The sequence below is a fragment of the Anarrhichthys ocellatus genome, unplaced genomic scaffold (assembly GCF_004355925.1).
Source record: "Anarrhichthys ocellatus isolate YVR2014 unplaced genomic scaffold, GSC_Weel_1.0 scaffold13, whole genome shotgun sequence".
Lineage (NCBI taxonomy): Eukaryota > Metazoa > Chordata > Actinopteri > Perciformes > Anarhichadidae > Anarrhichthys > Anarrhichthys ocellatus.
In genome coordinates, this window is record NW_022280043.1 from 918,769 (window position 1) to 931,766 (window position 12,998).

General features: G+C 41.8%; 1 protein-coding gene across 7 annotated transcripts in view; it reads right to left on the reverse strand.

The window, feature by feature from the left end:
- ptprub (protein tyrosine phosphatase receptor type Ub) overlaps positions 1-12,998 on the reverse strand; it is a 143,972-nt gene that overhangs the window by 20,917 nt on the left and 110,057 nt on the right. For 4 of the 7 annotated variants that reach the window (XM_031852457.1, XM_031852459.1, XM_031852458.1 and 1 more), the window contains exons 14-19: positions 10,471-10,609; positions 9,466-9,489; positions 9,027-9,181; positions 8,151-8,338; positions 2,544-2,613; positions 2,360-2,436 (exon numbers count right to left, since the gene is read on the reverse strand). In XM_031852457.1, the coding sequence (XP_031708317.1) occupies positions 2,360-2,436; positions 2,544-2,613; positions 8,151-8,338; positions 9,027-9,181; positions 9,466-9,489; positions 10,471-10,609 (653 nt within the window). The remainder of the gene's footprint in view (positions 1-2,359; positions 2,437-2,543; positions 2,614-8,150; positions 8,339-9,026; positions 9,182-9,465; positions 9,490-10,470; positions 10,610-12,998) is intronic. The other 3 variants (XM_031852462.1, XM_031852461.1, XM_031852460.1) reach the window with 1 other exon arrangement.

The window sequence follows — 12,998 nt, forward strand, 5'->3', positions numbered from 1 at the left end:
TGTGTGTGTGTGTGTGTGTGTGTGTGTGTGTGTGTCTGTATGTGTGTTTGTAGGTGTGTTTCTCTAAGTACAGCAGGACTGGGCTTCATGTGTTCAAGTTCCCATTTTTTTGTACGACTTTACGGCCTTGTTCATTTACTCTTAATATATTGTTCGCTTTTTTCAGATGAAAATTACTTTTGGTTTTCTTTACTGTAAGTTTTCGCTACGGATTTTCAATTTAAAGAAAGAAAAAATACTTTGATGTGCAAAATCAGTGGAGATCCGCTTTCTAAATAAACAAACAAAGGTGAAGGTAAATGTACTATTTCTTCAAGCTTAAATCGAGACTGTGATCAGATTCGATTGGAAACAGCCTGACAATATTAACAAACAACCATCATCTGCTAAAGTCTGTGTGCTGCACTGAAATACATGACATCCCCCTTTTTCCTACTGCCACACCCACTTCCAAACCAGTGAGACAAGATAGGAAAAAAAAAAAGAAAAAAGAAATCTTGGTTCTCAACAGTAAAGCAGTTCTAACTGTACCAAAAATGTATCCATGTTGGAGCCAATCGCTTATAGTAAGAAGCTTATTCATAAGCTTAAATTGGCCTTCGAAGTGGGACAAAATAGGATGCTAGCATTATTTTTACAATAGGTACATTGAGACAAAACTTAGTAACAGTATTTCTGTGTAGGTGTGTGTAGGTGTGTGTGGGTGCGTGTGTGTGAGAGTTTTGGATTGTGGCCATGCTACACCTGTCAGTACGACTATGTTTCTCTTTAGAAGCAGCCAATATGTAAATCAGCAACAGCCATGACGCACTGGACTGCTCTACATTTGCAAAATGCACAGGGAGCTTTCAAACATATGCAAAGTTCTGCTCCTCTTCAGGCAAACAAACACCACAGCCAAGTAAATACTCTGGCATTAAGTGACAGAGAACTTGCACTTTTTCACCTCTGTTTTGAAAGTGCAATAATAGTTCAGAGGGAGGAAAAAACTTTTCCATTTAACCTCTGGTGAAATAATCACAGGTTGTCCAAAATATGCTTCGCTGTGGTTAATAGTTACCATCCAGCTTGCTGGGTCAGCCTTGCCAGGGCCTGACGCTGACACTGTAGTGGCTGCTGAGTGGTGTTTTCCCTCTATTGCCTGCACCTTTGTGCCCTAAACGCTAATGGAGACCCTCACGATAACTACAATCCTAACAGCAGGCCAGGTTTGTAATGCCCTCTCATTGTAATGAACTCTCTAAAAGCATCTCACCACTGCTGTCTATACTCTACAGAGAAATAAAAGAGAGGGAAAAAAGCCCTGTAGTGTCAAGCATTTTGATGATATAATTTGGTCTAAAGAAGGAATCCACCTCAAATCAGTCGTCAACTTATGCAGCTTGTAATTTTCTCTCACTGACATTTTTTTTAAATATTCCCTATGAAGATTTTCACAGTCGTTCAAACTCTTATCAGCCTCAAACAGGACTGGGAATACATCTGCCTGCCTGAACTTCCCACCGAGTGACATATATGCTTTACAGTAGTCCCAATGAGAGGCCTGCAGAATAAATCTTGTGAGATAAAGAAATCACATCAGATTGCCAGACGTCCTTGACTTGACATGACTCAAATGAAAAACAACATCTGAGGACCATATCAACAAAATCACAGGGGAACCAAAAAACAAGTTTCTTTTTACGAGTATATCTAGCAGTAAAATTGTATTTCTTTTTTTTAAATTTCAAACTCACGGTCAATTTCTTTTGTTAATAACGTCACTGTTGCCATCTAAACGCGTTACTTCTGCTTTCGGAAAAAAAACACAGCCTCCTCTAGTTTTTATGAATGAGAACACGTATGAATGAGACCGTTTGAGACACATTAGCAACATATACTGTACATGTATTTCATATGATCAGTGAGAATGTTATTGTGGCACTGCATGTGTGGCAGACAGTTAAGGTGAACACTGGACAGGATAAACTCCACCAAGCCAATCCAGAGAATGAATAACATCAATCATGTCTATTTAATTTAGGGGGATTTTGTGGCATCTTACAGAACGGGTCATCTCCTCTGCAAGGCATTAAATGCATTAATTCCACTCTGTTTTAATAAAAGCAAGAGCAGAGTTAGTCTGGGTCAGGGATTCGGTGCAGCGATAGACAATCATGGCAGCTGGCAAAAAAATCACGAGGAAGGATGTTTGATTGGATGAAAGCTTCCAGGTGAAAGTGGGCCAGCAGACTGGTGAGCTTAGAGGAATGAGAGAGATGGACTGTGGCTTTGCAGGGTGTGAGAGATAGAGACGCAACAGAGGCTGACTATTTGTATCCCATGTCGAACAGAGGCAGAAAAACAGGATTAGACTTACATCAATGTAGTTGGCGTTAATGTAGTCTGAGTTGGGGTCTCCCAGGAGAGGGTGGAGCTTGACTCTGTGGCGGTCATCTGAGACAGATTAGAATAAAAGAGCAAAGGACTGTTGAAGTACAGAGTGTACACAACAATTTCTCTTCATTGTTTGTACAGAAAATATATTGGTTCCGATGACTTACATCCCAACGTGTCATCCCTCCCTTTGGTTTTGTCCTTCTTCTTAGTGCAGTCCCAGCCATCAAAGAAGCTCTACAGAGATAAAGAGACCCGTGCAGATTTTAGGAACGGGACCTCTCTATATCAACCATTCAAAAAATATCTTCGATAAACATTAATCAAAGCTTCAATACATGTTTTCTTTTGTTTCATGTTACAGAAAATTGCCATGATACAGAAAATTGTGTTTCATGGCGAGCATGATAAAAGCCTATCAGCACATCAAGCACGGCGAAGGAGATCAAGAGCCATTGTATCCTACGGAGAGGTTTAGTGGTCATGCAATTAATTAAAACCCGGTAACTATATACCTTCTGGGTTCAAATTTTGTGGACACCATCGATGAGAGTATCAAGAGATACATAAATCCATCAAAATAATCCCAGAATTGAGTTTTATCACATGAGGCTGTGCCGCACAAATTGACCAAACAGTGATCATCGAATCATAGCTTAGCAACCATAGACACAGCAAGTCTTTGGATCTTTGGAAACAGGTTTATTGCCAAGTAGGTTTTCACATACAAGGAATTTGCCAAGCTAGTTTGGTCCATAACGATCACAATAAAATGTATTGAATAAATACAGTAAGATAAAAGAAAAAACAAGTACTGCAAAAGCCAATAATTATAAACATAGAACAGAAATGTATGATCAAAATATCTAGTGTAGTGTCTTTTTGATGTAGCCATTTAAATGCATATTTAAGGCTGCTTGTACACAGTTTTCGGTTTAAAATGGGGACACCTGTAGACAAAGTTAGCTGGAGATGGCTCCTGGAGCTCCTCCAAGTACTGGAGCTCATGTTACCTTAACTAGCTAGCTGATAAGCTGATGAAATCTGCCAACGACAGTTATTTCAGGTTGCGAGACATGAAAAGCCTGCTTTTGTCCATCTTTGCCTAAAATTAAGGTCACATTGTTTCAGAAATTCCAGATGTAAAACTGCTGCATTATCATTGTCAATGCCGTGTGAGAACAGAAAAATGCAAAAACAAAAAGCCAATCATAGCTTTCTCTTGCATGAGGAATAAATTGTTGCAAATTGAGATGAAATATTGTTGATGAATACTGCTCTGTATGGTTCTTTATACAGTATATGAATCACTGTATGATGAGAAGACTTGTAATTAGAGTGAAGGCAGAGAAGCTGACACCTGCTTGGTGGATGGCTGTTCAGCTGTATTATATATACACATTATACTCAGCAACACAGCTCCTCGCTCCCTATCCACCTGTCTGCACGGATGCACTGGTGAGCAATTACTCTCACACAATGTCATAAGGCACTTTTAAGTTATTTTTAAAATTATTTATTTATCTATGGTTTATTGGATAGGAACATATACATTATACAAAGACAAACTAAAAACAGCTGCAAGTATCATGGTGCTTACAGCAGATGCTAGTTTGTAAGAACCAAGAAGGTTTTTTTATGAAACTAAGAGATTAGAATGAGGTATGTGAAGTCTGCAAACAGCCCCTTCAGATCACACACACACACACACACACACACACACACACACACACACACACACCCTTACCAGTCTACCCCCCGTGATTTTCAGCCACTGGGGGAATTTGGTGAAACTCTGCCCAAGTATGCATGCTGAGCAGGGGATTACAACTCAGTTCTCCCCACAGAGAGCCGAGAACCAGCCAAATCCTGCCTGGGATTACACCCCCCCTCCTCCCCCACACACACACACACACACACTTTTTCCTCCTCTTTCCTTGCGCTCCCACTCACGGTCCATCTCTCTTTCCCTGAAACCCTCATTGTCTATCTATCTTCATCACTTCTCGTCCTGTTTCTCCCTCAATTCTATTTTTGACACTAGACCGCTGAGCTCTCTTTCTCTGCTCCCACCACTCCTCTGCTCAGTCCTCCAGGGAGGAGAGAGGACCAGGGAGAGGAAAACACAGGAAGAAAACAGTGAGAGAGTGGCAGTATATCGAAGGGAAGTGAAGAGAAACAACACAGATCCGTGGAAAAATGTATTAAAAACCCTCATTGGCAGGGATCATTGGAGTGGGTCTGTTAAGAGGTTTACATGAAATGAGGAAAATGAGATGAAAGAAATAATGACAGTGCAGCACAGCCTTGAACTATTAACATCATTACTATTTTAAAAAACAATTTTTTATTCTAACATCTTGATGCGATATCAACATCCTACTAGATTTCATAATGTGCATTGTTTGTTTCCCCTCAATAACAAGGCAATAGACAATCTGTCCTCCACAATTTCCCTTTTGGGATCACCTAATAACTGTTATGTCACCTTGTTTGACCTGTAATTATTTCACCCGCATAATTTGTGAAATGTCAGAAACTGTGATGAGATTCATAATCCCACCATATCCAGTCAAAATCCAATCAGAGATGTCTGAGATGTGATACAATTGGGACACTGAATTCAAAAGAATATAATAAATAAGCCTGAATCACGCTTCCCATAAGGTAGCATTAGATAGCTGTTGTTTTTTTAAAACAAGTGCAGTAATTCAGTTGCCCCTGGTGCAACTAAACTTTGAATCAATGAGGCCATCATCCTTGCTAACCTCAGCCTCAGGGTGCAAAGTGGTATTATGAAAGTTTTGAGCTCTCAAGTAAAGCTCTCTGTTTGTTTATTCGTAGGTTTCTGTGGTGGGAATAGGACAGTAGTGACAGTAGCTGCCATACAAGCCCCTTTACAACTCACTGTAAAGTCTTGATCAATGTTTTTACACAACATAGGTATTCTTCGGGGAAATAAAACCTATACCTGCCGGGGGAGTGTAATATGATGCTCCTCATCATTTTCCTTCATAATGGAGAGAGACACTCTATCAAAATACATACTCTAGCAAAGTGGGAAAAAAACAAAGCAAAGAGGTGTGTATTGATCTTTTGAGTGGAGTGTGTTTTGCCCGTGAGGGACAGTTTAATGAGTCTACAAGCAGAGTTCCAGAGGGTAAAACCATGAACCAGAGACAAAAGATGTTTTCTCTCTTCATGAATGCAATGTGCTGTGGGTGACAGGAATGGACTTCTCCCCCGGGAGAAATTTCAACTCTCAGCCGCAACCGTCCCACTGGGGAGAGGTATTCAGAGATCTCAACCCTTCATTATGTGCCCTGAAACATACAGCTAGATATCGCAGCCACTCGGGGGGGAGGAGCAATGTTGTGCCAAAAAAAACATGTCTGTACTCGCAGGTCAGTTCAGGACTGAAACCCCGCGATGAATTGGTGCAACAAAGAAACTAAGCCAGCACTGATCTGTCAAGCGAACTCAAGTGATTTACAACAAACAGTGTTGGTGCAAGCAGATGCCGAACCTTTTATGTTAAGTTCCATGACAACGACTTGGTTTATTATAGTGTGTTTGAATTAAGGTAATTAGAAATGCAGAGCCACTAAGACCAACCCCCCCGCTAGATCATTTGATTTGGACATTACAGATAGGTTTCAAGGGTGTGAACATCAGCAGGATCACTATGAAGCATCATCAGACCTCTGCTGTGTGAAGATCCCAACTCCTGACCACATCTGGGTTGTCGCCCAACAAAATATTGTCCGAAGCATCAGAGTCTAATGGTTACCTTTGCGAATTACAGAGCATTTACGTTGCACCATGTATTGCAGTGGGAGGTAAATACCAACATTGGTACTAGGAGGAGGTTTATATGGAGGTGATAGGGCATTTTCACACGTTTCTGTACCCTTTCATCTTCTCAACCCCTCCAGTCTCCCCTTTCCTCTCTTTGCTACCCCACAATCTGTTAGCAGTGGACAGGGGACTCACTATCTGGAGCACCACCAGAGATGATTAACCTCATCAGGCCTGTCGTCATGACAGAGGTCTTCTTTTGGCCCAAAACGAGGATGACTTATTCATACGCCCAGCAACAGTGTGATCCAGATGCCTTTTTAACCCCACTAATTAATTTCAGTGGGTGGTAAGGGGGGGGGGGGTGGCGCATGGATGATGTCAGAGGAGGATTGATGGCCTCCAACACCGCTCTCACAGGAGTCATTCCAGCGTGGACTCCCTAAGCTAGCAGTTATCCACAACATGTAGTAATTGTACATGATCTAACAGACAAAGAAGATACCCAAACTACTCACTTTTTAAGCACTTCATCTCAATCATATCTGGATGAGCCACTGGTTATTTCTCATGTGTTGAATTACAGAAGACATACTGTATCCATGCCAGAACCCAATCCGCACCTTGAAGAAGCTCTGCTCACAGCTCTGAGTTTGAATGCATAGGCTGGCTGCACTCCAGCATTGGGTATCTGTCATGATTGGACTACTTTTCACAAGAGATTTCACTGTGGTCAGGAGGACAGAATCTCACCGTTTCTTGTATGTGGGGCTTGGCATCAGTCTCGGTGGGCACCTCTCCCTTGTGCACCTTTCTGTACTGAGTACACAAGCTCAAACACTCCCAGAATCTTCAAGCCCTTCCTGCAGCACAGACAGTTTGGCTATAAGGTGTAAAGGTTCCTCAAAATAGTTCATCCACCATCTAACAATGTTGAGGTCAACCACTTTTGCTGAGGAAGTCCTGGGTACTGACCTACCATCTTCCCTGGGGGACCAAGCAGTGTTGCAAAATAGTGCTTTTCCTTAGCTCTCTCAACTCCATGGAGAACAAAGCTTTCACTTCGAGCCTTTTTTAACTTGCCAGTTTTCTCTGCTGTGTTAGGACTGCACAGGTTAACCAGGCATGGAAGTACATCAGTGTAGCCACTGTACCGGACCTTATGGTGAGGAGGGAGCTAACCCACAAAGCACTGCTTTTGTCTTTTGTCTTTGCTACAACCTCCCCTATGGCAACAAGCTCAAAGCGGGAAATGAAAGAATGAGATCATGGATAAAAGAGGCTCAAATAAGTTTGTTATTCCACATGGTGGCTGGTCTCATAAGGGCAAGGAGCTCAACAAACTTTGGGGAATCTTGAACAGAAGATCCCGGGTCACAGCTTTATAGGTATACTGGCATACTGGATTGGGAGGAAACCTCAGGATTTGAGAGATGATATCTTCCAGCTGCCATGGACGCACCTACAAAGAAGAAGACGCTTTCTGCTGTGACCTTAACCCAGTAAAACTGTTATAAAAGAGTTGGACTGGATGAATGGATGGATAGACTGCAGGCCTTTAGTTTAATACTTAATTTATGGATTATAGCAGTTGATAAGTAACAATGAAGCCCCTTTTATTATCCATATACAATAACTTGAAGTTTCAATGAAGACGGTGACCTTGTGCGTCTTTGAGAAAAGCAGGAAGAGCAGCTTTATGTATAAATGTCTTTGGCTCTATTTCAATTAATAGGTGCTCCACTCCTCTAATAGTTTTAGTTTTATGTTTGGAATGAATGCACCAATTATACCCATGTTGTTGAAACTACAGGGTTGGTTAGGTTGGTCATTTACGAATACAGTCATAGTATGAATACAGACACTGGTGCACATACAGCGATTCTTTGTATTGCTACTCATTTCATGTTGTTAGAGTGTAAGAGTAATAGCTGTCTATGTTGTTGTGTGCCGCGTAGAGAGGAGCATTCTCTCACCTCGTACTCCTGTTTAAAGCCGTAGCCCTCGGCAGTCTTCATCTGGTTGATGTGCTGGAGAAGGTCGGCCACTCGGACGGCAGGGTGAAGCTGCCCTGTGTGGTAGGGGGAGCCTTTACGTCCGCACTGGTGCCTCGGGGAGCCTCCCAGCAGGCTGCTGGCCTCGTTCACTGAACTACGAGCGTCACCTGAAGAAGACACGGAAACATTTGCAATTTCAGCACGACTCCAGATGAAATATTCATGTACAAGAAGGTTACGATATAAAACATTTTGTAACACGTTCGGTTTGGGGTGACAGACACTTGTATTACCATCACATAATGGCATTCTGCATGCTGATACTGACAAATACAGTACAGTATATGTAACACGTGTGTCACTTTGATAGGTTTTTAGGGTAAAGATGTCCTTATAATAGATCTTATGTAGATGTGACAGCAGCTCTGTCTGGAGTGACGTGTGTAGCAGACCAAGATCTGCACCAACTTTAGAGTAAACACATCTGTCGCTCCCTCTCTGTGAGACTGACGAGGAGATCAAGATGAAAAGTACTGACAAGCATCACAAATCATTTATTTTGATTCAGTCAAATATGTTACTACACTTGTGCAATTCTCCATTTTTTTTTTTTGCAGTCTTGTGAGATATTTTTTGTGAATCAGCTGCAGGCAGTGCAGGTTGTACCAGAGAACATTTTTCACACAGGATGATAACTATCTTTCAGAATACTTCAGATATTCATGGAGTGAATGAGTGGCGGTCAACAAGATTACAAAATGAGGAATGATGTATGTCAAGTTTGAAATTGCATTCTGTTGTTCTGGCAAGCTGATAGGTTTGTGTACGCTGTTCATCACGTGTCTTTTTTCTTACTGCGTGTGCCGCAGGTGTGAGCATCCATGAAGGAAAGGGCCATTCTTTCATCTTCCTGTAGGGTGCTCTGGTCTGTGAAACTGCGCTCCATGGAGCCCATATGGCTCTTCTCCTGCCGGTAGGTAATGGGTGTCTTATTCATGTTCACTGGTTTCCTATTCATGGGTAAAGAAGAAGAGGGAGGGGGGAATGCAATAAAGAAGAGATTGTAATAAACAGAGAGAGAAAGGGGAAATGTTATGTTCAGTAAGAAATAATATGGAGGTAAAGATTGTGGGAAACAAAACTAAAAAAGGTGATAAAGTGAGGAAATAGTGAGAAAAAGGACATCGACTGCCTTATTGTTTTCCCTCTACAACTTATAATTGACAGCCAGAGCACAAGCATGGATAGGATGGATCACAAAACGATGGGAGAGCAAAGAGGTGGAGTCACTTACGGATAGTAAGAGTAGTAGTCCCTTCTGGCAAGAGTGCGGGAGAAGGAAAAAAGAAATCAAAAGAAAGAAGAGATGTAAGATGAAAGCAATGTCAGCTGAGGCCAGAATGCATTGATTACAGTGAAAATGAGATCCATCCTCTCGTGAACTAGGCTGTGTGGACGGCCATATGACAACATGCAAACATACCAAGCAGGTGCTGACAGACCAAACCACAGCGAGGTAGAGCAACGTGTATTTCCTTCTATCGAATACGCCTCAGTGCTACACTTCAAGGACTAGACCACGTGGCTTCCTGTCACAGCAGATTTAGCAATCAATTCTCTTCGAGCAAACTTCATGGTGGCTTAGCAGTGGAACCTGGACTTATGTGCAGAGTAGTGGTGACTTTCAGAAACAACATTATTCAATATTAGCCTGGACGCTGTGTCAGCCATTTAATAATGATTGCTGGAGCCCCGAGTAACTTACTATTTGGCATGGCAGGTTCTTTAGAATTAAATTTATCTCATTTTAGTAAGGTTATTTGAGACTTAAACTCGACCGGCCTGCAGCTGCTGCTACATTAAAGCAGAGCCAGAGGTGTAGATGATCTACTGTAGACCTGGGGGGATCATTGGCTAATAATCTCTAAAAGCACACCTTTTCCCTCCCAATTACCATCTCATTTAAGGGTCAGGCCTCTGCTTGGTGAGCGTAATTAAGTGGCTAATTGAATTGCATCCGACATTTAATTAGATGCTTCACACTCAAGATAGGCTCTGCAGACGAGAGCTGTTTGGTCCCCTCTGTGCACCATAAGGGAATGAAAACAATGCAGCTCTGGCTGTTGGTCCAGCATCTTCCCTAAACAAGCATGACCTTTCCGAAAGTTCAGGAAGTATAAAACCTGATTACTGAACTGTTCCAAAACGAAACATAAAAGGTAAAACAATGTGGGGGATGTGGTGAGATTGTGCATAAAGATGCATGTTATGCACTCAACAGTTATCAGCAGACGTTTACCCTTTCTTAATGATGATGATCACGGCACCCAGCAGAAGGATGAGGACCACCAGGCCTCCAGCGCACACCCCGAGAATGAGGCCCATCTCCTCGGAGTGTTGAGTAACCTCCAGAGCCTTGCGGTGGTCCTTGCAGGCCGCTAGAAGCAGAGACACAGATGCGCTTTAAAAAAGGCACAATGCAAATACAGAACATGAAGGAACGAGGCAGAAGGGGTCGAAGAAATGATTCACAGGAAAGTCTGAAGCAAAGAGTGTGAAAAATGTAAATGCAGAGATGGGAAGATTAAAAATTCACAGCTTTGAAGAACTTATCATTCATGAACACAAAACTCACAAATGTAGACTTTTCACATGGCACTAAAAACGTTCACACTGCTTATCCTCACTATTGTGAAGCGAACCACTGAAGTATAATGATCCTCTTAAAGCCAAAGCTACTTTTCAATAACAGTGGTATTTTGAAATAGCTGGCGAAGATGAAAGAGACACGCAAATAAAGACGCGATGCCTGAAGCAATGCAGACAGTGATTGTTCATGTTGTCCAACCCAACAAACCTGCAATCCTCAGACACACATAATGACAATTTATGCTTTGGCAGACAAAATGATTGGCCTGCAGAAGAAAAGTTTGGTTGTCTGAGAGGTTTCAACATGGCTACTTAGGCTGTTCATGATTCATACGGATGTTTACAGAAATGGAACGGAGATGGGAAAATAATGTGATTGCTACAAATGTGTGTAGAAGAAGAAACTATTTCCATACGAGTTGCAAACATGTCAGAGTGAGACGGGAAACTAATTTGCTAAGATCCATTAGTCAAGTACATGAAAAGGCTTGCAGCACATTGTTCTTCAATCTCTTGTTGAGTTGCACAATCTGACACCTTGTGATATTACAATTGTGCAATTCTGTGCTATGACACATACACTTAATCTTTGAGGTGCATTTCTATACAATACTGAATTAAACAACATTTTTCCCAGTCACAAGTAATCCATACAGCCCTACAGTACAATCTCAAGGTGCCCCTGTATCTGTTGGCTACTGGAAAGGTCGCTATCATAATAGCGGGTTATTAATTTCCCTGGCATAAAGCTTTGTACTTGTGTAAATGGTGCTGAGCAGTGGGCCTTTCTTTGTCTTGTTCTAGGGGCCCAGTGATCTAGTTTTTCTTGTGTGTGTCAGCCTGTCCTCCAGGCCTTGACAGCCCCGAAACTAGCCCTTCTCAGTCTATTGGAAAAGCACAAGCTATCTGGAGAGCGGGAGGAGAAGTCAGAGCAGGCCTGGGGATAGAGCTCTATCTTGCAGCCTGCTGGGGAAGAATCAGATCTAGGGCAGGGAAAATGAAAACAGAGCCATGTTTTAGCCTGACTATCTGCAGCCCCCCGGCTGTTTTCATTTTCACTTTCTGGGGTTCTTTAGAATCCTTTACCAAAGATGAATGTAGGAGAATATTTCATTATTTGGTGGGATTTTTTATTCAATGATGGGTGTTTGGCATATCTGAATGGATAAAATGAGTCACTGGCTTGATATTTGAAAGGAAGTGTTCCTTCTGAAACTGCTCAGGATGGGGCTTTTTGAATTGCTACCTCTGTGTAAGATGTTGTTCCAAAAATGTGAGATTTCTCTGTGTGCTGTTCAGTGTATAGACACCAAGTCTGACAGGTATATTTTACTTTGCAGTAGCGGTAGGAGACAGTTTAGTCAGACTGAATCAAAGACAACTTTTTTGTTGTTTCTATTCACACATAGGGACGCGCTATCATCCAACGATGCCTTTATGTCTGTGAGCTACTGTACCTGGAGATAACATCGATTTCAGCCCGTCTCAAGGTGCTCCCTTCAAAAAAACAGCCGCAAACTCAGCACTTTCTGTTTATTTTATGCTGTGACTTCATTTAAAATTACACGTTCAAGTGAAATACAGGGGTGCATTATATTGGAAATGTAGATGAGAAGGTGAAAAATCAATTTCAGTTTTCTGACATTTTGGACAGATAAGGCGGTTTTGCCACATTTAGCCTCAAAATTTCTATTAAGCCAAACACGAGCATGAAATAGATTTCCACATGAATCCATGCACCTGCCACCTGCCCGATGGTGGAAATTGGCACTTAGAGGAGAAATGGAAGTCTATTGTTGTGTTGAGCCTGCAAGAGGATCCTTAATTAAACTGTCACCTGGAAGTTGAAATGTAATCTCCAGCTTTGTTATCCAAGCCAGAATCATTTGCCTCCACTTTGCTTGTGATGGGCTGCTTGATAATAACGGCTTAGGACCCGATGATGCAGAGGCTATGTTAATGGTAGAGGGATCACAGAGATCACAAACAGCAACTAAAAAAATCCTCTGACCTCTGCACCTTGAAATTGGAAATCACCCTGAGAATTTTTTTCCTGTCAATTTGCCTTTCAGGCTCTATTTTCTTCGGTTACATCATCATGTATGTGGGTGATGTAATGCTGGCAATCTTTTAAATCATTTCTTTTCTTTCTCTTTCTCATGGTCTTCCTATTTCTAT